The 27,484-nt window shown below is 44.0% G+C and overlaps 1 protein-coding gene across 1 annotated transcript in view; it reads right to left on the bottom strand.

Annotated features, from left to right (window-relative positions):
- The window catches only part of INTS9 (integrator complex subunit 9), a 73,669-nt gene that overhangs the window by 46,115 nt on the left and 70 nt on the right, over positions 1-27,484 (bottom strand). The window contains exons 2-6 of the mRNA XM_082755735.1: positions 23,576-23,703; positions 18,929-18,989; positions 16,403-16,465; positions 5,795-5,934; positions 3,983-4,069 (exon numbers count right to left, since the gene is read on the bottom strand). Of these exons, the coding sequence (XP_082611861.1) occupies positions 3,983-4,069; positions 5,795-5,934; positions 16,403-16,465; positions 18,929-18,989; positions 23,576-23,703 (479 nt within the window). The remainder of the gene's footprint in view (positions 1-3,982; positions 4,070-5,794; positions 5,935-16,402; positions 16,466-18,928; positions 18,990-23,575; positions 23,704-27,484) is intronic.

Below are 27,484 nucleotides of genomic sequence, written 5' to 3'. Positions count from 1 at the left end.
AGCCTTTCCTTCAAAGTAGCTCTGATGAAGGTGCTATAGCAACTCCTGGGGTATTTTTGCCACCGATGAAAGATGCTGGCTGATCTGACACGTCAACACGAAATGCATTGCTCAAATTGGTAGACACGGCTGGGACCTTGGTTCAGTTTCTATTTTGCACATCCCAGCTCTAAAACTAAGAATTTGACAACAAACGCAAGCTGCAAGCTTGTGATTCAAATACTGGTACCAGATCGTGAGCAAATGTGCCCTCTGCTCTCAGTTTTGTAACTGCTGTCTTACAAGATCCTGGGACTTCCACTTCTTCGCCTTCAGCTCCGATACCCTGCCTGCCCTCGGAGTGCACTGCCAAGGAGACATTCGCTGACACTGCAGAGCACTCTGCGATCCCCTACACGGAAGTATTTAAGATGTTTTACACCAAAGAAAAAAGAAAAATCCATCCATTCTGCTCTCCACAAACGCTGCAAGTTAGCTGGGCAGTGCTGTCAGGGGAAGAAGTGAACCGTAATGTCACAGGCTGCAAGAGAGATGGCTAACTTCTGGGAAATAAATCTGCCTGAGCAACATGAACTGAGGCAGGAAGCAGCACAGCTGCCAAATGCATAAGAAGAATAGGATTTTTTTTTTTTGTATATTAAACCAACGCTAAATCAAAGGCTAATTCAAACCAATTTCAAAAGATTTATGGAAATTGGTCAAGTTTCTTTGATCAATTTGTTTAAAGGAATTTAATTTATTGTTATATCTACTAGGTCAGTGAACTCCTCCATAATTTAAGATACTGAAGAAAGGATTAAGACCAGCTCTTGCCAAGAGTGCTGTACAGGTCTAGCGTGATAACTGTAATTCCAACACACGCTGGCTGAAAGCATACTGTGCTTAAGGAAACAAACAAAGCCTTCAAGGTCTTTTTTGGGAAGTCATAAGCAACAAAAGGCCAAACAATGTGGATAGTTGTCCACCACTGCACTGAAGCAAATTGCCTGTAAAAGCCTTTAACCTACCATAAGAAGCATTTACTGTTGGATGCTTTTGGGAGCTCCTCTTCTGGGAAGGAGAGAATGTATCTCCAGGTAATGGAGGAAAGTGGGGAATTGTCCTTGGTGACAGGAGTAAGTTCCTATTAGCCCAGACTCTGTGGCTATGTTGTAAATATACTTGGATTCTTAGCGGAGACCAGTGGGTTTCATTCTTTGCTGGCTCCTCAGATGTGCCCCAGCTGGCATTCAACCTCTCACCTGAACTTTTAAAATCTATACAGGTAATCATTGGAGGATATTTTAAAGTCTGGAATGAATCTACTAACACTGTGGCAACATCTACCTGTGGATCACCTCATAACAACCAGATGTATGTGGGCAGAGGCAGGGACAGCCATAAGCAGGAAGGTATCACGAAGACACATGCAATCCAGTGGTTAGTATAAAAAAATTCACAATTGAGAAACTCAAGGGCTTGTATTCTTAACTGGGCACCTGCAGAGACAGTTGCTTCTGTTCAATGCAAAGGTTAATGTTTAGTATATTATAGTGTAATACGTTCTTGTCTGAAGGGAAGGGAGGGTGTTGGCACTGAAATAGATTAGAAGACCGGCCCCTCTTGTCCCCTACCTTGTCTCAGGAAACACTCTGTTTCAGCCACTCGATAGGAAGATATAAGAAACAATCAAACAGGTAGTCACCGAAGTGTCTTTCATTAGGCAAACTTCCTCTTTAGCCCCCTTGAATCCTAATCAGCCTGAAAAATATCCTGTCTGAGCATCTACAGAGCTTCCACGAAACTGCACATTTAAAATAAAAACCAATGGCAATAAAACTTGCTAAGCAATTAGTTCAGACTGGATCTGATAATGGAAAAACATAAGCCAATATAATGAACTTATTACGTTTTATACAGTATTTGCATTTAAAATGCTTCAATGCTTTATCTAATGAGATGATGATACTTTTGTGTTTTATACCAACTATTCAGAGTAAAACTAGCTGAACTGTAAAGCAGAAATGGTGATTGATCAGCCTGAAAAATTAAAGTTAGACTCAGAATTAATAAGTATTCTGTTCTAGTAACAGCCAAGTATTTAAAAAAATTACACCAAGGATTGCATTTTCTTAAATAATGGATGTCAGTCTAACCCTGCGTGTGCTATTAGCCAGGTGTTAATTTGTGGATGTTTGCTCACATGCCGTAATAATCAGTTCCATTCACGCTTGCATGACACTTGTCACCAGGAATCTCAAAATACTTTGCAAACATTAATTAAGTCCTTGTATAGCCTGCATGGAGGATAGGAGCTCCATTTTACAGAGGTGTAGGGAAGTGAAGGGGGAAACTCAGAGCATAGGTGGGGCACAATTGTGAATGGAATTTGGATTTGTCCTTTTTCCAGCTCACAGACAACACTGGTTCATTCCAGCCTCAAGACTGAGTTTAGTATAGGTAGTGTTGGACTTGATGATCCTTGTGGTCCCTTAAAACTTAGGATAATCAATGATTCTATAACTTATGTTACCAAACAGCTGCATATAAGACAGAAAAATATATTTTAAATAGAGCTCCAACAAGAAGACTCCAGCCTTCGGTATCAATTGAATCAGAACAAAGATCACCTGTCTGAGTTCACCTCTGGAATAGTCAACGGCATGCAAAGTGCTCGACAGCACTTTTTCTAAAATACGACCACCAAGAAAGTGACATTAAATGAGCTCTAAGATATATGATCCTCCTTTATACCATGCATACAAAACACAGGCACTCGTGTGACAAGAATAATGGCTCCAGTCCTCCCTCGTCACATCACTGTGAGCTTCAGGAGTGGTTTCAGTCAGGCCCGCAGACTCCAAAATTAAAAAAAACTATTCTGATGAGAGTATATATCAGCCAGCACAAAATCATGAACAAATTTATTATCTTTGGTTTTGCTTTACATCTACGTGTCAGTTGTCTTCTTCAGAAAAGACAGTTCCTGTGCTGAGAGAAGACTGTTCCTATGCTCAGCAGGGGAGTATAATATATAGCTAAACATATTTGGATTTTTGATTTCTTTGCTTTGCAATACTGAAAAATGGCAACACGATATTTATAACTTATTAAATAATTCATTTTTAACATTTAACTTTTAAGTCAAGCCACATTAAGAAGTAGGAATAGCAAATGGGAGATCAATTAAAATGCACAAAACAGTTGTTAAAAATAACTTTCTTTAACCAGTCCTATCTTTAAAATGTGCTACCAATGGAACTGTCTCTTCTGTAGAACATGATGTGCCCCTAAAGTTGTCTGTACTTCCAAGGAGAGCATTATCTGCAATTAGTAAACCATAAGGAAAATTTTTGTATTACACAAGGTTCAGAAGTTTTAGAGGTAGAAGATCTCACTTCTGAGCACCTTGTTTTTATGTATAGATGGAATAACAGAGAGGGAGTTTCCAACTAAGCTTTTTTTTCTTCAGCCTTCAATTTGCTTCTAAGCTTTAAACCAAAGTGGAAAAAAAATCCACCAAACTCTCTGTTGCTCAAGCATAAAAGAGGCTGCACCCCTGGGAAGAAGGGTAGCACCACACTGTGGTTGGCTCCCAGTGGCTTCCAACAGCTTGGTGTCTAGAGTTTCTTAGCTTTTCAGTAAACACAAATGTAAATATAATTTTAATATAAAAGTATTTGAATACAATATAATTAAGTTTAAATAGCTCGCTAATTTCATCAACTTTTTAGGATGCTAAGACAAAAATCTCTAATAGATTCTGCTAATCACAAAAATAGGAGCTATCCAATGTGAGGGGAGAACAGGACAGGTACAGAAGTGTCTTTTTGATTCTTCTAAGAATCAAGCTTGTGTGGATTCTGTACATCACATAGGTATTTTTTTCTGCTTAGTGGTATCAGCAAATCAAATCTCAAATGGCGGCAGGTCCATCTGAATTCTAAACTTTGGTTTTTAGCATTTTGGGACAGTCAGCCAATCCAGGTGGCCTGTTCCTTACCTCTGTACCTCCTTGTTCTTCCACATGGAGGCAGACTGAGCCTTTGGCACACGTTCAATGGAATTCACCAGTTCTTCCATGAGAAGTCTGAAAAGACATAACTAAATTAGTACTGCAGCCTCTAAGGCAAGACATAACTTTGTCCCAAATGCTTTCAGAGTATCACACAAATTGTAATGCCATCAGGCTGTTTTAAAGAGGGTGTCTTCCTGCAGAGGCATCACAGCAATTACCAGTGCCACCACTATCTCCCTGCTGAGTGTGTTGAGCTTTAGCTAGTCCAATTCTGTCTGCCTGGTTGTGATAGCAAGGGATCCAGCCTACTGAGCTAGGGATTATTTGGAAAGTGGAAGGACAAGAGAAAATCCCACCTCCTGCACAAGGTGATTTCTATGTTACTGACTGCTTGCCATATGGGATGGGACAAAATACATGAAGAAAACTTGTTAGCTGATGCCTGTTTATCACTTAGAGAAGCACATCACAATCTCAGAGGGAACCCTCCTCATCTACAAATGCACAACACAGTACTTAACATAGAAATATACGTCAGGCATTAAAAACTGGTGCTAGAGATTTCACTGCCAAAAACTAAACTGCATTCCCCTTGAAGGTAGGAAGTGACAGATTTAACTGCAAATAGTATCTAGGATTACCTGGGGTGGGGAGAACCATACCAGAGTCCACCCTCCAACAATACTGTGCTTGTTATCTTCAACTATCGACCAGCAATAGTCCAAACGTCTACTACTAGTTCATATTTATATAATTCCTTTCTCCTTGACGTGCCTTCAGTTTTGGTTTGTTTTTACACAAAGGGGGTATTACTTCAGCATAGAAAGTTTGTATAAGACCTTTAACAGACAAAAGTTCCTGCCCTGAAGTGCTTACAGCAGAAGTTCAGATTCCAAGGCCTAATCTGTTTTCTAATGGCAACTGTTCTGCATGAGAAATGCTCAAGTCCAGTTAGACAAGATTAAGGACCAAACCTGCAACCCTTACTTACTGCAATTGATCTATCGAATCAAGAAACAACTCTCAAATTTTCTACTTGTTTAGACATTGGGAAAAAATTCTTCCCTGTAAGGATGGTGAGGCACTGGAACAGGTTGCCCACAGAAGTTGTAGATGTCCCATCCCTGGAGGTGTTCAAGGCCTTGGCCAGCCTGATCTAGTGGGTGGCATCCCAGCCCGTGGCAGAGGGTTAGAACTGGATGATCTTTAAGGTTCCTTCCAACCTGAACCATTCTGTGATTCTATGATTCATATTTCTGCTGGTTTAATTTAGCACTTCTCTTTACAGTTAAGAGCTTATGAGAGAATCTCAGCTGTCATTTATAATGAAATCAGCTTGAATTCCCCTCCATGGTATAGAGGCTGGTACAAATCTCAAAACACTGAAAAACTACAAGGCAATAATCTTAAAAGTATTTGCTGTTTAAAAGATTGGTGATTCCTTTTCTGTTTGAGGGGAGAAGAGAAGAGCACAAGAGATTGTTGATCCATGGTTTTTGAAGGTTTGAAGCTGGCTTTATGATACTTGCTGCTCAAGGTGTCTTAGCCCACTCATGATCTACTACCCCACATCTGCCTGGGCTCAACACAAAGCACCTGCTGTAAATGACAGACGGTTCCAGAGTCTGGGAAACATTGAGTTAACACATTTTCAGCACTAAGGACTTGGCTGCCATTCAGCTACTGCCTAAGAGCCTCTTCGGAACATTAGACACCACTCCTCTACCCATATTGTCCTTTACACCTTTTCCTTAGCGGTGATGAAAGAGGAGTAGAGAATATTAAGGGGCTTTTTACCTGCCAATTTGAACAGTGGGCTCAGTGGCGTACACTGTTCCAGTGAATCCCGTGTACTCCGTGATATAGGGCAATGCCATCATGCAGTGATAGTTGGAGATCAAGATTACATCTACCGTGGAGAGGTCAAGCAGCTCAGTCTGAAAAGAGAGGAAAGAGATAAGCAACGTGTAACCCTTTCACACAGCTTAAACAATGACAGAAAAAATTCTCGTTCTTTATTTCTTAAACTTTATATTGCAGTAAAGTAACTGGTTTATAAAAAATAACGGGGGGCACGTGTCAGTTGTTGCAAAGGCTAGTGCTTCCTTTAAATTGACAGGAGTTATTAAAAAAAAAAAAAAAGCCCTCTAAATTTATTCTCTTCTCAAATCTGAAGAGGAAACCATGTCCTGGGTTTGTCTGCTTCATGTAATGAAATGGCTGCCGCTAAGAGAAGCGCAATGATTACCCTTCTATCAAAGAACTGATGCGTTTGCTTCCTCAGTGAGGAACACTGCCAGGCACCAAAACTTCTGCAGGAACAAGCTAGCAGAGGGTCTCGTACTTTTTTATGCTGCACATGATACAGTACCCCAGGAGAAAGAGATGAATGCAGATTGTATTTATTCATATGCTTAAAATAATTCATGTATTTTCCCCAATCGAAACGCTTGGCATCTTTATCATTCACATTTTCTACAGCTAGAGATTAAGCTCATTCATATGATACAACAAAACAGATGGGTGGGTCCAATTTGTTTTGATGTGACAGCTAAGGCAGCAGTTCAGAGAGTGAAAGGAGAAGATTTCACACTGTCGTGGTTTAACCCGGCTGGCAGCTAAACACCACGCAGCCGTTCGCTCACCCTCCCCCCTCCCTCTCTGGGACGGGGGAGAGAAATGGAAAGTGAAGCCCGTGAGTTGAGATAAAGACAGTTTAATAAGACAGGAAAATAATAATAATAATAATAATAATGATGATACAATGGTGATAATACGAAAGTAATAATAGTATGTACAAACAAGTGATGCACAATGCAATTGCTCACCACCCGCTGACCGATGCCCAGCCTAACCCCGAGCAGTCCGGCCCCCTCCCCCCGGCTAGCCACCCCTATATATTGTTTAGCATGACGTCAGATGGTATGGAATACCCCTTTGGCTAGTTTGGGTCACCTGTCCTGGGTCTGTCCCCTCCCAGCTCTTACTGCACCCCCAGCCTGCCTGTTGGCAGGACAGAGCAAAGGCTGAGATGTCCTTGGCTTAGTATAAGCACTGCTCTGCAACAATTAAAGCATCGGGGTGTTATCAGCACTCTTCTCATTCTAAGCCAAAACACAGCATTCCACCAGCTACTAGGAAGAAAATTAATTCTGTGCTAACTGAAACCAGGACATCTATCCACCCCTTATTCCATACCATTTATGTCATGCTCAGGTTACACTCTTTTCCATACATTCTAATTAGTCACCTATAGTAATCATGGTAGTGATAATATACAGTATAATATACTATTTAACATGGTGCAATTCAGTTCATGGGCTATTCTCACCCAGTATTAAATCTCCTTGAGGTACACACCGGACCTCTCCGTTCTTTTGCATTACCCACCAAGTATATCCAGGTCCCTGAGCGAAAACAATTCCACGAATAGGTTTGCCTTTTCCTGAGGCAGGAGTAGCCCAGACTGTTTTACCCAGCATATTTTTTACATGCACTACAGGAACTTTATCCCCATCTACAGTACGTAACAGGTTTGATTGGGCAGGTCCAGCTCGGTTGGTAGATCCCCTAGTATTGACTAACCAGGTGGCCTTTGCCAAATGCGTATCCCAGTTTTTTAACGTCCCAGCGCCCATTGCTTTCAAGGTAGTCTTTAACAGGCCATTGTATCGTTCAACTTTCCCGGAGGCTGGTGCATGATAGGGGATGTGATACACCCATTCAATACCATGTTCTTTGGCCCAAGTGTCTATAAGGTTGTTTCGGAAGTGAGTCCCATTGTCTGATTCTATTCTTTCTGGGGTGCCATGTCGCCATAGGACTTGCTTTTCAAGGCCCAGGATGGTGTTCCGGGCGGTAGCATGAGGCACAGGATATGTTTCCAGCCATCCAGTGGTTGCTTCCACCATTGTAAGTACGTGGCGCTTGCCATTGCGAGTTTGAGGGAGTGTGATGTAATCAATCTGCCAGGCCTCTCCATATTTATATTTCAGCCATCGTCCTCCATACCAAAGAGGCTTTGACCGTTTGGCTTGCTTGATTGCAGCACATGTTTCACAGTCATGAATAACCTGTGCTATAGCGTCCATGGTCAAGTCCACCCCTCGATCACGAGCCCATCTGTATGTTGCATCTCTACCTTGATGGCCTGAGGTGTCATGGGCCCATCGGGCTATAAATAATTCACCTTTATGCTGCCAATCCAGGTCCACCTGAGCTACTTCAATCTTAGCAGCCTGATCCACCTGCTGGTTGTTTTGATGTTCTTCAGTAGCCCGATTCTTGGGCACATGAGCATCTACGTGGCGTACTTTCACAGCCAGGTTCTCTACCCGAGCAGCAATATCTTGCCACAATGCAGCAGCCCAGATAGGTTTGCCCCTACGCTGCCAGTTGTTTTGCTTCCATTGCTGTAACCATCCCCACAGGGCATTTGCTACCATCCATGAATCGGTGTAGAGATAGAGAACTGGCCATTTTTCTCGTTCAGCAATGTCTAAAGCCAGCTGAATAGCTTTCACTTCTGCAAACTGACTCGATTCACCTTCTCCCTCAGCAGCTTCTGCAACTCGTCGCGTAGGACTCCATACAGCAGCCTTCCATCTCCGATGCTTCCCCACAATACGACAGGACCCATCAGTGAACAGGGCATATTTCTTTTCATTCTCTGGCAACTGGTTGTACAGTGGGGCTTCTTCAGCACGACCCACCTCCTCCTCTGATGATATCCCAAAGTATTTGCCTTCTGGCCAGTCCATGATCACTTCCAATATTCCTGGGCGACTGGGGTTTCCTATTCGAGCCCGCTGAGTAATCAGTGCAACCCACTTACTCCATGTAGCATCAGTTGCATGATGCGTAGAGGGGACCCTTCCCTTGAACATCCAGCCTAGTACCGGTAATCGGGGTGCTAGGAGGAGCTGCGCTTCAGTACCGACCACCTCCGAAGCAGATCGAACTCCTTCATATGCTGCCAATATCTCCTTTTCAGTTGGAGTATAGCGGGCCTCAGATCCTCTGTATCCCCGACTCCAAAACCCCAGAGGCCGACCTCGAGTTTCCCCAGGTTCTTTCTGCCAGAGGCTCCAGGTGGGGCCGTTCTCCCCGGCTGCAGTGTAGAGCACATTCTTTACATCTGGTCCTGTTCGAACTGGCCCAAGGGCTACTGCATGGACTATTTCCTGCTTGATTTGTTCAAAGGCTTGTCGTTGTTCAGGGCCCCATTCAAACTCATTCTTCTTACGAGTTACTTGGTAGAGTGGGTTTACAATCAGACTGTAATTTGGGATGTGCATTCTCCAAAACCCCACAACACCTAGGAAAGTCTGTGTTTCTTTTTTGTTAGTTGGTGGAGACATAGCTGTTATTTTATTGATCACATCCATTGGGATTTGACGACGTCCATCTTGCCATTTTATTCCTAAAAACTGGATCTCCCGTGCAGGTCCTTTGACTTTATTTTGTTTTATGGCAAAACCGGCTTTCAGAAGGATTTGGACTATTTTCTTCCCTTTCTCGAAAACTTCCTCTGCTGTGTCACCCCACACAATAATGTCATCGATGTACTGCAGGTGTTCAGGAGCTTCCCCCTGCTCTAGTGCAGACTGGATCAGCCCATGGCAAATGGTAGGGCTGTGTTTCCACCCCTGGGGCAGCCTATTCCAAGTATATTGGACTCCCCTCCAAGTGAAGGCAAATTGTGGCCTGCACTCTGCTGCTAGAGGGATGGAGAAAAATGCATTAGCGATATCAATTGTGGCGTACCACTTGGCTGCCTTCGATTCAAGTTCATACTGAAGTTCCAGCATGTCCGGCACTGCAGCACTCAGTGGTGGCGTGACTTCGTTCAGGCCGCGATAGTCCACTGTTAGTCTCCACTCGCCATTAGACTTTCGCACTGGCCATATGGGACTATTGAAAGGTGAATGAGTCTTGCTGATCACTCCTTGGCTCTCCAATTGACGAATTAGCTTATGGATGGGAATCAGGGAGTCTCGGTTGGTGCGATATTGCCGCCGGTGCACAGTTGTGGTAGCAATTGGCACTTGCTGTTCTTCGACCCTCAGCAACCCCACAACAGAGGGGTCCTCTGAGAGACCAGGCAAGGTAGATAATTGTTTAATGCCCTCTGTCTCTAAGGCAGCAATACCAAAAGCCCACCGGAACCCTTTTGGGTCCTTGCAGTATCCTCTTCTAAGATAGTCTATGCCAAGGATACATGGAGCATCCGGACCAGTCACAATGCGGTGCTTTTCCCACTCATTCCCAGTCAGACTCACTTCAGCCTCCAATACAGTCAACTGCTGAGATCCCCCTGTCACTCCACAAATATAGATGGGCTCTGGTCCTTTATAGCTCGATGGCATTATAGTACATTGTGCACCGGTGTCTACTAAAGCCTTATACTTCTGTGCGCGTGATGTGCCAGGCCATCGAATCCACACAGTCCAATAAACTCGATTGTCCCTTTCCTCCCCCTGGCTGGAGGCAGGGCCCCCCTAATCCTGGTCAGAATCTTCCTCGTTTCTGTGTTTGAAGGACTGTCTGCTGGAAGTTGGAGCAGCAAACTTTTCGGAGAATCCCTTTTTCCTGATTGTTTTCTTTTGCAACTCACGTACCCGTGCCTCCAGGGTCGCGGTAGATTTTCCATCCCACTTTCTCATGTCCTCTCCATGGTCTCGTAAGTAAAACCACAGGGTGGCACGGGGTGAGTACCCACCATATCGTCTTCCTTGTGTGGGTGAACGCCTACCCCTGACAGCTGAGACACTGCTTTGTACAGGTGCGAAGGAGAATAATCTCTCTTCAAGTTGGTGAACCTTTTCAGAAAGTTTCTCCCAAGTGTTCTCCTTTGGTCGGTGGGCACTGGTTGGTTCAGGTGGGGAGGACAATAGATTCTCTTCAAGTTGGTGAACCTTTTCAGAAAGTTTCTCCACAGCTGAGACGCAGGCCTGTAAGGAAGAGGAGAGACTTTCTTCGTACTGCCGGAGTTGTTTAGCCGCTTCACCCACTGTGGGTTCCTCATCCTCTTTCCAGGCCATTATTGCCAATGAGCTGGCATATGATGATGGTGCACTCCGTACAAACTTCCGCCACATGGGTCGTGTACACTTGACTTCATCTGGATCTGTGGATGTTTGTTTGAGGTCTGGATCCTCATAAATCACTTCCCGTACGGCTAATTCCCTCAGGTACTGGATTCCCTTCTCCATAGTGGTCCACTTGCCTGGTAGACATAAAATATCTTCCTTGAAGGGATACCTTTCCCTCACAGCTGAGAGGAGACGCCTCCAGAGGCTGGTGGGTCGTGCTCCATCTGCAATTGCTTTGTCAATGCCGGCGTCTCGAGCAAGGGATCCCAGCCGCTTGGCTTCCCTGCCGTCTAATTCCACACAATTGGCTCCAGAGTCCCAGCACCGGAGCAGCCAGGTGACAAGCTGCTCACCTATACAGCGACCAAAATCTTTTCGCACATCTCGTAGCTCGCGCTCGTTTAGGCTTCGGGTAGTTACTGTTGCTCTTTCGGCATCCTCATCTTCCTCCTCCTGAATCCTTGACGGCCCAGCGTCATCATCATCTTCGTCATCTCTATACTTAGTTTTGGCAGAAGCCTTACCTGGATTGGCAGAAGACTCTCTGCGTTCTAAACGACTTGAATTTCTATACCATATTTTCACCTTCTCTACAGGGGCAGCTTGCACTGCTACTGCTCGTTTCTCTGACTTTGTTACAGGGTCTGCCACAGGGGTTGGAATGCCCTCTGCAGGGTCAACTTGCACTGCTACAGCTCGTTTCTCTGACACGGCCACAGGAGCTGGAGCGGCTACAGGAGCTGGAGCAGTTGCAGGAACCAGAGCTGTAGCGGCTACAGGAGCTGGAGTTGGAGCTGGAGCAGTTGCAGGAGCTGGGACTGGAGCAGCAGTAGGAGCTGGAGCTGGAGCGGCTTCAGGAGCTGGAGCTGGAGCGACTTCAGGAGCTGGGACTGGAGCAGTTGCAGGAACTGGGACTGGAGTAGCGGCCGGAGCTGGAACTGGAGCGACTGCAGGAACTGGGACTGGAGCAGCTGCAGGAGCTGGAGCTGGAGCGGCTTCAGGAGCTGGAGCTGGAGCAGCTTCAGGAGCTGGGACTGGAGCAGTTGCAGGAACTGGGACTGGAGTAGCGGCCGGAGCTGGAACTGGAGCGACTGCAGGAACTGGGACTGGGGCGGCTTCAGGAGCTGGGACTGGGGCGGCTTCAGGAACTGGGACTGGAGCGGCTGCAGGAGCTGGGACTGGAGCGGCTGCAGGAGCTGGGACTGGAGTGGCTGCAGGAGCTGGGACTGGAGCATCTGCAGAAGCTGGGACTGGAGCATCTGCAGAAGCTGGGACTGGAGCGGCTGCAGAGTCCACCGTAGGGGTCACAGTGGCCGTTGGATCTGTCACGGGACTTGGAGTGGCCGCAGGGTCTGTCACTAAGTTGATAGCAGTATCCATGGCAGCTCGATAGGCGTAAGCCAGGCCCCAGCATGTTACAATGATTTGTGTTACTTTGGAACTTCCCGAATCGCGACACCTTTTATTCAAGCATTCTGCCAGTTTTTGAGGATTTTGCACTTGTTCAGGGGTGAATTTCCAAAACACTGGGGGTGCCAACTGGTCTAGATGCCTGCCCATATCCTCCCATACTCCCTGCCACCCACAACTATACTGCCTCCGGGCAGATCTCCGGATGAGCTTCCTAAGTAGTTGTTTAACTTTAAGCAGAACCTGAAGTGCATTCAGGAGGCAGAACAACAGGACTATGCTGGTCTGAGTATCCCAAGGATATTCAATATCTTGGAGAGCTATTGTAATAAACTCGGAGGATAAGAGGGTGGTGAAGGAGGAAGGGAGAGTGATCAAGGAGGGTACAGGGGTGGTGAAGGAGAAAGGGAGAGTGATCAAGTAAGAAAAATTATCTTCCCCTTTCCCCTCCACAGATTGACTCCCTAATGAAAAAAGGCAACAGATACAATTGCTAATAGTTTCCAAAATACAGTTTCCAAAGTATAGAATCGAAGATGTTACTGAGTACAAATACCAGGTTAGAGTCATGGCCAGATATTTCATCATCTCATAAGCCACTGATACAACACACAGTACCATAATGGTCTGAAACCAGGGCCCGGAGAGGATAAACAACATGACAGAGAGCACATACGGAAAATAACGTGCTATAATACTCAATTTGGAAAACAGGCGCAGCACAGTTGAGATTAAAGCAATCAGCATTATGACAAGTGACTATTAAGCAGGTCTAATACTTATACCAATTTTAGTTTAACACACTCTGGTCAGATCTGCCGTTATCTCAACCTTTCGGGCCCCACGTTGGGCGCCAAAAAAGACTGTCGTGGTTTAACCCGGCTGGCAGCTAAACACCACGCAGCCGTTCGCTCACCCTCCCCCCTCCCTCTCTGGGACGGGGGAGAGAAATGGAAAGTGAAGCCCGTGAGTTGAGATAAAGACAGTTTAATAAGACAGGAAAATAATAATAATAATAATAATAATGATGATACAATGGTGATAATACGAAAGTAATAATAGTATGTACAAACAAGTGATGCACAATGCAATTGCTCACCACCCGCTGACCGATGCCCAGCCTAACCCCGAGCAGTCCGGCCCCCTCCCCCCGGCTAGCCACCCCTATATATTGTTTAGCATGACGTCAGATGGTATGGAATACCCCTTTGGCTAGTTTGGGTCACCTGTCCTGGGTCTGTCCCCTCCCAGCTCTTACTGCACCCCCAGCCTGCCTGTTGGCAGGACAGAGCAAAGGCTGAGATGTCCTTGGCTTAGTATAAGCACTGCTCTGCAACAATTAAAGCATCGGGGTGTTATCAGCACTCTTCTCATTCTAAGCCAAAACACAGCATTCCACCAGCTACTAGGAAGAAAATTAATTCTGTGCTAACTGAAACCAGGACACACACATTGTTAAAGGAATTTTAATTAGAAATATTTACTGGTAATGCTATAACACAAATGGTGTCAAGCCAGAAATTTACAAGATATATGACCTCTAACTCAGTTATTATAGAGCAGCTAATGGAATTCAACACTCATCAAGCACATATTATCTGATTACAAGGCTTGGTCCAGCAATTTGAATAAAAATGGCAAGAAAGTAGGTCACTCGTCTTTTCAGAGGGCTGACACAGTGTTCTGGTGACAAGCTGCTTAACTCAAAACTAAGCATTCATGGTCTCAATCCATGATCACAGCTGATTTCAGAGGCATGATCTCCAGTCTGAGTACAGCAGGTGAAACACTATCCTCCAGTTCATGGCAGGACACTTTCTACCTTACAAAGCTTACCAGCCAAAAGTACGCTCACTACGTGGTATCAAAGAGCCTGCTGATGACTGCTCCTACCAAGCTGGTCCTTCATGGTTTGATTTTCAGCTGTGTCCAGGTGATACAGAACCAAAAAGGGAGTCACTCCAGCCCAGCAAGCCATCGGGAGGTAGAAGAGGATAAAGATCATCACTTTCCAAGCTTAAATGTCCCACGTCTCAGCATTCTGGAAGCATTTGCTAATAGGATGAAAGGGTGTCGAAACCAAAACAAAGTAAAATCTTCCCTGGGATTCACAGCAATCTCACTAAAAGTGCCCACGGAGTGAAGAGGTTTAAAAATGTTTCCTGAATGTGAAGTGAGAGAGACCAAAAGGTTGCCAAGCAAAGAAAGGGCCGCACTCTGCACTCTGACATGTGGAAGTGTACTCTGCTGCTGAGACAGCCTCTTATCACCTTGTGGCTTCTGGATTACATTCAAAACTTGGCTTTCTTTGGCAGTGGTGTTCCTGGAAATGATACCGTGATTCTCTAACCGCTTTTGCAGACAAGTTTCTTCAAAAGAAGTGGCATGGAAAAAGACAAAACTATTTTCACACAAGCTCCTTCTTATACTGTGCTGTTGAACACCAGCAACATTTCTAAACCCTCCTCCAGACACGGAAGCCTGTAAAGCTAGAGCTGTGAGCTGTGTGTCACTAGCAGATCTGATCCTAGTGCTTCTGGAGAAGGCTTTGCATCTGTTGGGAAGCTGGGGAATGAAAGCATTTACGAGGCTATTTGTCTAGTCCTTACAATGGTGACTTGTGCAGCATTCCTTCACATTGTCTCAATCCCAAATGGAATCCAGAAACTACACTCTCTTTCCAAGATCTGGGACGCAAAGGCACCTCCTGGGCATAGAGATGCTTCCTATACCCCTACCATTCCACAGGACAGTAACCAGAAAGCACACAAGAATACAGGACTACCAGTGTTTTTATTTTGTGATCAGATTATATCCTTTCCTGCTGGGGAAAACTAACAATCAAACACAGATCTGTTGATATAAATTTCCCAAAATCAGTGCCAGAGCTGCCGACTGGCTTTGAAGAATCAAGATGACAAGAGTCAGAACCTGTGAGAGGTGAGTTTCATGGAATCAACAGGCATAAATACCGCTAGCTAGAACCCCAGCAAGCTGACAGCAATCTTCCAAGACAGATTCGCAGTTCCTGTCAACAAGCTCAGGCAGAAAGAAAAAAAAAAATCCCTGCCCAAAAGCAATCCCAACGTGAAATGAAAGAACTGATGTTATCACAGCCTGAACACAGCTGAGGAAAGAGGATACTATTCCCAGACTATTCGCCATCATTCATCCTCACTGCTCGCTGCTCAGCTTTTCACTCTTTCAGCTCTCCTGCAGACAGGTAAGCCCAGTTAATTCAAACACTTGCACAATAGTCTTGTTTTCCTTTTTTTCTTTTCATTTAAACCCAGGTATTCTTGGCAAAACCAGCCTGAGCAGCAGCTACTTGCACAGCTATGACTGTGGATAGGAGGGTACAGCTTTTTACTTGAAGACCCAATGAGTAGTACAGAAGACAGTAAAACATTTTTCCTCAAATTTGCTGCCTGCAGAACAGCAAGTCTGACAGCAACCCAGCAGCAAACAGTGCCTTAACCACAGCCCCCAGGGGAGCTCCAAAAGGCATGCCACGGGTCCGTGGTTAGAGACAAGCAGCTCTCCTTGTCTTCACGAGCTGCCCTTATCTAGATCAGCACATGCATCCTGTCATAATCAAGTCCAGCTCAGTGATATTGTCTTTGGAGGGCCCATAAAAAGGACAGTCAGGTCTTTCTTATTCTTTTGTGAGATACTGATCTGCTCAAGGAGACCTTCCAGACCTCCCAAAATCATTGCTGAAAAGGGATGTTTCCATTCTTTTTTCACAGATACTAGAGGTACCTTAACACTATGAAGTTTCAGTATTATTTACTGAGTAGTAATAAATTAGCACGAATCTGCTAATAATAATAATAATTTAGCAAATTCCTCCCATACAATAGTAATCAGATGTTTGAGCAATGTTTTGGAATAAACTCACCTCTGGCAAACAGAACTCAGGCACAGAGTCTACAAACACATGGCCAGAGCACTCCTTTAGTTCCTGCAAGAGAAACAAATCAGAAGACTCAAAAATACAATACGTTACTCCAGTACAGTGAGTTTTGCTCTTTCAAGCCTTTTCTTTATCATTGGAAATTTCCAATCCTCTACTACACTATGTTTATTCCCCTTCTAGACATCATTTGGTGTAAGCAAACCTGCTGAAATTGCTTTCATGAGAAGTGAAGCTGCTTGGTACTTCAAGGGATCAGATCCTCACTTGGAGGAATGAAGGCAGCACACTCTGTTAAGTACAGAAAAAAACTGTGGTAACCACTGACCGGTGTTTCTGGGGCTACAAAGGGAGCAGTTAAAGAGGTGCTGTGCTATGAAGCTGAGTTTTAACAATTGAAGGTGTCTTTGTCTACCAGAATCAGAAGGAAAATGATCTGAATTGTAGGTCATGAAGACCTCCCTTCTTGGAACTGGAGCTTTCCCAACCAGGGAGATCTCTACAGCACATTTACTGTGTCCCAGCTATCTTACAAATTTGGAATTTAGAAAGTTTGATGTCTTTGAGAAGCAAAACTGTCTTACTAGTAGCAGAACACAATTTTTAGCTCATCTCAGAGCACTTGATAAATTCCCCAAAGATGTTTTAAGTTCCTTGTAGCACTTTTAATTATATTTACCCCTATTTGATCTCTAGTCTTGTTTTCTTTCCCTTTATCAAGGGCTGACATCAGAAATTTTTGTCAATGGAGAAGTGACATTTTTGAGTATGGAAAACAGCAAACAAAAATATTCTCAACTCTAATCCTAATATATGTCACAGGCTAGCTATCACCCACACTTTCCCTCACAGATTCTTCTGTTGCTTTTCCTGAATTGAGTGGTCTCAGCCAGCTTCAGACTGATAGAATTAAAGATTGAATCCAATTCTTAATAATTACAGTGCACCTGCCAACTAATAACGAATGAGCAATTACATCTAGTGGCAGAAGTCTCCTAACCTCATCTCAAGGGAGTTCAAAATGATTAAAACTAGATCGCAGGAAATTTCAGTGCCTCTCCAGGACGTAAGTTTTATAACTGTCATCCAGAGAGTGCTATAACAGGAATGTCCACCCAACATGATAAAACATCCTCCTTTGACTCTTTCCTTTGCCTTTTTCCAGCATGGGTCAAAGTATTTACCATTCCAAGCAGTTACAACGGTCAAGGTGAAGGTAGGAGATGCTGCCTTTGAATTTTTAACACATGATTTCCATTGACACTGTGCAAGTTTGAAGATTCTCCTGTGCACACACTGCAGCAGCACCACACAAATGTAAATACATCGCTTAGAAATATACTGACAGCCTATCTGTTTGTCAGAATAAAACAGAATCCAAAGGCTCTCAGACCAAGAATGGGGTTCAGGAGAAACAAATTCCAGGGAATTCAAACTGGGTAACTCAATTCCTGCCACTGAGGCTCTGTAGCTCTGTGCTTCCCTGTTAGCATGTGCTCTGAATAGAGCTGTTACTATTTTACTAACAGAAGTGCTGCCTATACAGTTTCTTTTGTCTCCAGTGAGAAGAAAACTCAGGTCTTTCATCTACAATCTTCAGCTCTCTTGCCTGGAAAAATCAGATCAGCCCAAAAGTCCTCTACAAAAGCAACTATTATTACTGTTATCCTTTAATGTTCACCTAGTTGGAGAACAGTCTATTAAAACAGTATTTTCTCTACCGATATCTACTGTTGCAGACATCAGAAAAGTATGCCTATTTTACTAGCATCTGACATATTTTTGTGTTCATTGTTCCCCTATGGCAGATCAAGCTGAATGCTGCAGTGCCTAGTTTCGGTTGAAGCCCCAGATAAATTCTCATTACAAAACTAATGTAATGAAAAGATGGGGGAAAAAAAAGAGAAAAAGCATCTCTCATGTAGCTGAGTCAGTCCTGTGTCTTAGAATTCAGAGGCTGGAGATAAAATCCTCCCTGCTATGACCAGTGGCAGAACACATGTTGATTTCAACAGAGGCCAAAGTCATGCTTTTCCTCTGTAAGAGACCTCCCATGGGCAAACTATTCACTTACAGTTTTCCTGTCTAAAAGAGGGAACGATACCAACCTCATTTACAAGCAAGTTATGAAACTTTAGTGTCAGAAAAGTGAGACTGTTGAATAAAAAAAAAAAAAAAAAAAAAAAAGGCACTCTACAAAGGTAAAGTACTATTATTTATGGAGCTTCGCGGAATAAGAAAATACTCAAACAAATGATTTCTGCATTTTAAAAGGCTTTTTTTTTTTTTTTTTTTTAAAGCCAGGCTACCTCTGAAGACTGAAAGCCTCAGAGTTGCTATTAGCATTTTGTTTCAAAATGTTCTGCTCTACAAGGACACCACGGCCAGTAACGGTACACATAGAAACCTTTGCGATGAGTCAGCATGGAAGTATTGTTCCTGTAGTGAGAGCTCCTCGCCTGTCTGTTGGCTTTTCACATGGCAAGAAAATTCTAACCATCGGTACAGTACCTTGTCCAGAAACGTGCTTCCATCTTTCAAAACCCAACCAGGAAGTTTGGACAGCCTGGGGCTGCAGAAAGAGAGGAAAAAAAAAATACATTGAAAAATGAATTCTACCATTATCACTCATTAGGCACAGGCCTTCTATTTGGTGTCATGCAGGAAGAGAAAACCATCTCTGTCTCAGGGAGCTAACAGTCTCCATAAAACAGACAGACAGTTTCATGGTGTTTAAGTGTTCACCGAAATGACTTTTACAAATCATGATTATGACACTTATATGCTTAAAAAAAAAGGAGGGTGACACATGCAGGGAGTTTGATTTTAGTCATTTACGGTGAGAATTTCAAAAGGGCTCAGTGCTGTTTAAGTTGCCTTAGGTGAAACTGGCTGTATAAAACGGAAGAAGGATTAGGGCAGCAGAAAACTTTATGTCTGAAACAATACAAAAGCACTGTAAAACTGAATCTGCCTTGGGACAGAAGATGACAGAAAAACAGTCACATTAGCAATGGCAGGGAAAGACCAAAAACTGTGGCTTAAGTCATAGACACACAGAGTTTGGTTTTGTATCCAGATAAACCCTGGTTTTATGCTCAGCTCTCACCCTGAAGACCCACACCAACAGGGCATCTACCAGTGATGGAAAAAGAAAGGAGCAAGCAGGGGGTTGCTGTGACCTGCAGGTTTTATGCTGGCAGGTCTGGTACCAGTCAGCAACAGCAATCACCCCTCCCACCCTCTTTATTTTATTTATTTATTTTTTATTTTTTAAAGAAAAAAAAAGTTTAAATGCTAATAAAGAAACTTCAAGGTAATCCTGAGTTTACAGTAGGAACTGCCACGGCATTTCATGTCACCTTACTTCAGTGACATGTGACTTTTATAAGAGCCTATAACCTAGCTCTGAAACCAGTGTCAACCCAGATCCAAGCATACCTGCAGAAATCCAGACAAGTCAAAGAAAGGAGAATGAAACCTACCTGGAACCAAGCCCTGCAACAACTTAAGATATGGAGACCGAACTTGAGAATCTGGTTGCAATGAAATCTGCAAGTGGTTTGCACTGAACTCTGAAGAGAGGAATATGCTGTAAGGGCTTTTGAATTAAAGATCTTGAAAATAGGAAGTAATTCAATGGCTCAGAGGAATCTTGTGTTTAGATTAACATCAGTATAAGAGAACAAATCCTAACTGGCATTCCAGCAAGTCGTGAAAAAGGGGAAAACAAAGACTTGAGGAGTGAAGATAGAAGTTAAGAGGTGAGAGCAGAAGGAAGTGTCATAAAGCAGCAGCAGGAGAAGCTACACCAGAGAAGTGTAACTCTTTTGTGGATAAAGAGCAATTCTGAAGAAGTCTGATGATATCAAAGATGAGGTGGCTAAATGTACTCGTAGCTGACACTAAGAAGCACAGCTTCGGTATTTTGGAGACTGAGGAGGGTAGGCAAAGTTATTGCAGAGCAAGTGAAAGTGCTAAAAGGAAAAGCTGGGAGAATTCAAGAAGAAATCACCCCGATATGCAACAAATGTGACAGATAAGGGACAACAACGTAGGGTGGAAGGGCCATCAGCAGCCCAACATCTTGGAGCCAACACTAGACCAGGTCAGTCACAGTTCTGTTTTGCCTGCAACCCCCTGGAGGATGATTCTAGAGCCTCTCTGGGGATGGGTGAAAGTGCTAGACTAAGAAAAACTTCACCAATGAGATGTTCATGAACCCACCTGACGTTCTCAAGATGCAATTTGTGGCCACTAGCCCCTTATACTGTCTGTCACTTGAGAAGAGTTTGGCTTTGTTGTCTTTGTAACTTCCTTTCAGGTAGCTGCAGACTGCTATTAGCTCCTCTTTTAGCCTCCTTTCTGCCAGATCAAACAAACCTGGCTCCTCAGCCTCTCTGTGCAGTCACGGGCTCTGAACCCCGTCTCAGAGCCCCCCGAACACCCTCTCCAGTTTCTCAGCATCCCTCCTTCAGCTGGGAATCCAAACCTGGATCAATCTGTGTTTTCACCAGCATGAGGCCAAGAAGAATGAAATTTCCTTGATCTGCTGGCCATACTCCTCCTAATTTAGCCTGCTGCGTGGTTTTGCCTTATTCATGATGAGAGAGCTCTATTGACTTGTGCTAAAGCTGGCATCCACTGAAGAGCACAGTCTTGTCGAGAGGCAAAATTAGCAGATGGCTCCTGTACGGGGGTGAGAGTGGAATAAGCAACATAGGACAGAAAGGACTCTACCTTGAAGCCAAGAAGTAACACGGTGCCTGCCGACATAGTTTTGACATTGTAATAGAGTGATTGATTAATCCAAAATAGCTAGAACTGTCACATAAATAACGTGAGCAAGTGTGTCATGGCTAGACAGGAAAGGTTAAGAGCTTCCCACATGTTCATTTTACCGTTTTGCATTTGACTTTGGTTCAGAGGAGAAAATTCCAGTTGACAAACTTCCTTTCAAGTACACGAACTGGCCTGGCGTGGAGAGCTTGGCAACTGCGGTACTTCACACATGCTCCATGGGCTGGTGAGAACAAGGACTGCCATTTCCCAGACAAGGTGGAATCCTGAATACCTTTTGATGGGCTTTTTTTTAAGAGGAAAGAACTCTAAAAAACGTCTAGTCCTTTTAATGAATCAACCACTACGGCACATTCTACTCTTAGAGATCAAAGCATAGGCTCTCAAAATGTTTGCTTAAGGAGGTCCCATGTCAGGTAGGACATAGGTTCCAGTTGCATAACAAAAAAATCTTCTAATATCATACCTTTATGTTCCATTTGTAACAACTGGGGCAACAATTTTTGCAGACCACATATAAAGACTTGCAGAGCCCAAGTGGTTCATGGATCCTACTTTGGGGATCTCCGGTTTAAAGACGGTAGAGAGAAGCATAGCTCCTCTCTGATCAGGGTTTCACACTGGTCCAGCTCAGCCTAGCTGCAAGAAGAAGCACTCCTGAGAGGAAATACAGCAATAATAACCTGAGATCTGACAGATCTATCTTCAAATTCTTGCTCTGCTACAAGCTTCATGCAAGACCTCAGGCAATCGGTCCATTTTTAGTCTCTCCTCTAGAAGATAATGTCAGCTCTCTATCACCCATCCACATTAATAATACACATTTGAGTTTCAGAGGTATTTAGACATCCTGGTAACGGAGACCAGATATGGAATGGTACTACAATAAGCACTATAGAGAGAGAAGGACTTTTTATAGTGGCAGTCACTTTCCTCCTCAAGTTTCTAACTCACTTCCCCAACTCCCTGCAGGACATCTGCTTTGTAGAACACCAAAGAGATCAATTACTTGCTCAAGTCCATGTGCTTAGGACAATCCTTGCTGCAAGGGGTGTTCAATCACCTTACCGACAAGATTGATTGGATTTAAATCCAACTGTTTGCTCCGATTCCACTGGGCCATCAGGGGTCAAATCTGACATCCTTTCTTATTGAGTTTGAGTCATTTTAGCGCAGACATTCTGGAGGTACTTGGGGAATTCCAGGTTGTGACCTGCAATTTGGCTGTGCATTCCCAGGGCCTGCTATCAGTAGACAAAGCTGGCATATCCCCCGGGAGCGCTGATGCCTGCAGTTCTAAAGAACCTCTTAAGCCTTTGTTCAACCACCCAGTTTTGCTATTTGTTCCTCTCTCTATTTCCTTTTTCTCTTTGGGGGTGGGGAAAAGCTAAGGCAAGGCCATTTTGTCTCTACCTGGATTTCCATTGTCCCAGCTTTTCCTCTCCAAGAAATAACAAATCATAGGAAGTGCTGGTCAGCTGCTATAAGCTCATTAGGTCACTTATGAAACTCTTCCTGGTCATACTCTGCTCCTTTCAACCAAGCCTCCCCTAAAACCAGAACGTGCCTCACTTGTTTCTTTTTGCATCAGTTATTAAATGGCTTTTTGTGAAAATTCCTGCTAGCTTCACATCACCAGGAGTTACTCATTCCCACCTTCCCAAGCCACCCCTTTCGTAATTTGTTCCATTTAAGGGTGACTTATGTCTTGCATAACTGAATATGCAAGTCCATTTACAAGCCTGGAAGAAGACTGCTTTGTAGTTAGGGCACAGGACAGGAAGTCTTGATCTTGGGATTGTCTTCTACACTACTTCCATTTCACTGCTGCTCCATTCCTGTGCCCAGCTGCAGTGCGCTTTTATTTATTTAAATTTTAAAATGGAACAATTATGCTATCAAGTCAACTAACAAGGACGGTTAAGTGCTATTTTTCTTTGCATTAGTCTGTGCTCTGACAAAAAGCCTGAGAAGACGATGGTTAAACAGTACTTGCTGGGCTGTGCGCACTCCATCTCAGTTACCCATTTATCTCATCTTGCATGAAGAAGCCAGAAAGATGACAGATATGTGACCTCACTTGTGCTGAGCAGTTGCAGCAATACTTCACTGAAGCTTAGAATAAATTATCTAGAAAAACCAATCAATAAATCCATAAAATGTCTTCCGTCTACTGAGCCAAAGGACGTTATTTTGATAAAGAGAATTTTTAAGTGAACAAAGTCTATTTATGATATCAGATGATGCAGTTCATTTGTACTCATCCCCTCTCTCCTTCCAATATACCGTTTCATGCGGAGCACTCCAGCTGCAACCCAAGAAGGCGCAGCCTAAGTGCTCACAGCCCACAGAACATACCTCTGAACCAGCGGCAACGGGAGGAAATTGAGGGTGGACGTCATATCCAGCCCGCAATCCAACATGATGGTGGTGGATTTGAACTTGAGCACGTTGCATGGTAAGGTTGGATGTCCTGACAGGCAGTACTGAAAGGAGAACATGAGGATGAGTCACTCATCACCTTTACCAACACAGCCACCTCCCCAAAACTGGACTTTTTTCCTCATCTTTAAACACAATTTCACGCATGCTAGAATGAAACCTGATTTCCTGTAAATTTCTGTCTCAAAACAGTGTGTGATTGTTGAAATTCCCCCACATCAGGATATTAAAAGGCAGATTTTCTTCAGGCAAGGCTTTCTCATCACATGAGAGGATGACATAGCTCTTCTCAACAATTTAGGACACATATAATATCTCTTTCCTCTAACAACCACCTATTTTCACACACAAAAAAAAAATAATAGAAAATTAGTATCTTCAGAATTCAGCCCTACTGGCAAAACTTGGCTGAAATTGGCTAGCAAATTTGAAAACTACTCAGGGGTGGAAACAGAGGGAGGGAATTCCTGCAGAAGCACAGGTTTTATTTCTTAAGAAACCAGCCTAAACAACTAACCAAGGTGCAGCCCACACCTCCTGTGGCTGCTTGGCACAGCTCAGCAGAGGAAGCTGTCAGTGTGTGCACTGCAGCAGCTCTGGGGCATGCTCTCACCTGCTTTTTGTCTTGCAAAATGCAAACAGGAAACACTAGGGAATGGACCACCGGTACCTGAATGGCACAGTTTGTGTACTGAGAAATCCCAAATGCTTTGCAAGCTTAATGAGCCAGTGAGCAGGTTATGTACAGGGGCACTTCGGCATCATTGAGATGCAGTCGCCTCTTGTATGGAAAGTGGCAAACATTTAACGAGGCACAGAAGCAGCTGAAGCTCTGAATAAGAAGGGAGGTGAATAAAAATGCTACCTTTAAAAGGTGAGATTAGAAACAAGTGTCTGACTAGAGCGGCCAGCTCAGCATCAGGGTTTCTCTTCCTCGAGGAGGGATTCGATGGTTCTTTGGGGACTGGAGATTTTGCATCTCGAATGTGAGTTTTTGCAACTCCAAGTCTGGGCATCTGGTATCACGCTAACTCTCAGGTGGTCAAACTTCACTTTTATGTTCAAATTTTTGTCAATTAAAATGAAAAATATCAACCGGCTGTCCATGCACTGCGCTGAAAACTCACTCATTTTCTCAGTCGTTTATACCTCGTGTTTGCTTTCTGCACTTCATGAAGGGGAAAGAAGGTAGATTAATTATTTCATTTTCTGCCTCTGCTCACAATATGTTAACAGGGGACTGCAACTGCTTGAATTAACAACTCCCAAGGAGAATATTCACGTACATTCATCAAAAAGATGTTTTAAAATTATATTTAAATATTAAAACACTACTAGCCCCCAAATATTAAATTAAGACTATCACAGGCTTTTGTTTTAAATTCATAAAGCCTTAATTATTAAGGAGCAACATTACATTTTTGCCTGCTATTACCAAAGTTTAAGAAAGCCTTAAAATAGGAAGCTGGAAAAGAAGTGTGTACACCTGCTCAGGTGTCTCATTTGTGAATGTAAACCACGCGTGTGAAATTGGGTTCTCACCAGACCAGGACTTTGGCAACTGAAGCTATACATCCAAGTAAAAAGAAGGAAAAAATAAGATCTAAACTATTTTTGTAGCTTTTCAACTACCAGTAATTTAAAAAGGCGATGAAATATCACTGCTTTTATCAGCAAAACACTTTCTTCCCTTTTTTTAAAGAATCACGAGTAAGATCGTGACCCTGACATCTACAAGCTAACTGGAAAATCTTCCTTTTTTCGTCTCTAAAAGCATCTAAAATAATCTATATCTGGGGCTGTCACACCATGGCAAATGGATTCCTGGGAGTCAATGGACTCTTTCTATCAGATTCACATAAAGCAACTGAAGAAAAAAAAAAAAGCAACTCATATATGCTATACAGCTATTTGCACATGTGACACTTCCAGGGCTGTGCCTCTTAGAATTATAGCTCAGGAACCCAAGGCATAGTGAATGCCTGCACTGTTACATCTCGATATGCACTATAAGTGTGATGTTAGATTACTTCTACCCAGTTCATAGCTGATACTATTTAAAACAGATCCAGAGACCCCAGTAAATAATACTCCTGACCAGGCTAAATTGCAAGCCCTTTCTGCTCTTGGATTTATTCGCTTCCATTTTTTTTTCCCCTGATGACTAAAGGTCAACACAGCTAACATACTAGGTGCCTTATCTCCTAATTAAAAATAACGATGAAAAAAGTCACAAAGCACATATAAAAGAGCACCAAAATGCCCATCTCGGCTCACAACTTCCTTGGCAGGCCTTGTAAATGGGATGAAAGTTTGGCAAAGGGCTGGAGATGAGGGGCTGAAGCCCTCGCAGCGATAGCTTCTCAGCAGACATCTGGTTCACGTTGAGCGCTCGCCAGCCCAGAGCACTGCTGGTGATCTCATGGATGGCAAGGGGACAGAGAAAAGAGATGACGTCTCATGCTAGCAGCTCCAAAACATTCCACGTTTTGCAAGTTAAAGCCAGCGCTCTGAGTTGCAACTGCAGCCAACAAATACTGCAGCGCGTCGCTCCAGTACTAATATCCCATGCTAGCAACTGGAGTCTGGATTTCCCTAGACCCCAGCACATTGGCAGTAGGAGGAGTCCAGCATTTTCACTGGACGTGGAATCAGGTCTGCAGGCTGCGACCTCTGCCTTGTTCGGAATTCAAACCAAACATATGAGAAAAGAGGATGACATAGCACCCAACTCCTCCCTCCTGCAGCCCTGAGACTCAGTCATAACTACAGACAAAAGGCAGAATGAAGAATCCAGTCTTATAATCCTCAATCCCCAAATGCGTATGCAGGTCTAAAAAGTGTTGTAATAGAGCTGGCAGACTGCTCACATGTCCACCCCACGCCCTTTCCATCTCTCTATCCCTACACAAGGCTCTAGACACATCAAAGTTCACATTTCCACTGCAAACTTCATTTAAAAATGTCTGATTTAAAGTTTGCAATTTTCCCCTGAATTATGTCAGCCTCTGCGATCACATCCAGCAGCGCTTTGTCCCACTGCTAGGGTTCATCCAGGCCAAGCCTAATGATGTATGTATGATTATGGGGGATCAACCCTTCAGCCACCTGCCTGAGGAACTAATTTCACAGTTACACCACAGACAGGGAGTCACTGGAAGCCTCGAAACAAGCCCAAAATTCTAGTTTAGTTCTACGAAGCTTCCTTGTGACAAACCTCTTCGTCTCACACCCAAGAGATGAGTTTGTGTTTAAAAATGGGTGAAATGCATCAGTGTTATGCTCGGGTGTCCTGAGAGCTGCTTGGGCTTTCACCTCCTAAGAACTGCACCGCATTAATTTGCGACGAGGAAATCCTTCCTGGAAAACAAATTAGCGGCTGAATCCACATCTCTAGGAAAATTAAAGAGCTGAAAAGGGAGAGAAACAACACAGGCTGGGTACTTTTGGAAAAAAAACTTCCCCTTAAAGCACCAGGGGGAAAACATTTAGGGGCACCCCCTTCGGAAGGGGTTCCTCGGGCAGGGGCCAGCTCTGGGATTTAGGAGGAGCAGGGTTAGTGGCACGGTGCTAGGGGCGAGCTGGTGCTTTGGGAGCAAGCCTGAGGCGACCACACGCGTGAGGGGCTGGGGGCCAGCACCTCCTCACCTTCATCACTCTCACCTTCATCACCCTCACCTTCATCACCCTCACCTTCCTCCCTCACCCCCATGCAGGGAGCCAACGCTTGAGACCCCCTCCCCAACCCCTTAACGCCCCCCCATGGTGTATAAAAGCCATATAACACACCCAAAACCCCCAAAATCCAACCCAAAATCCCAGTGG

The sequence above is a fragment of the Aythya marila genome (genome assembly GCF_965140915.1).
Source record: "Aythya marila genome assembly, chromosome: 3".
NCBI lineage: Eukaryota > Metazoa > Chordata > Aves > Anseriformes > Anatidae > Aythya > Aythya marila.
The sequence above is the reverse complement of the archived record's forward strand: the minus strand, read 5'-3'. Positions and strand labels throughout refer to the sequence as shown.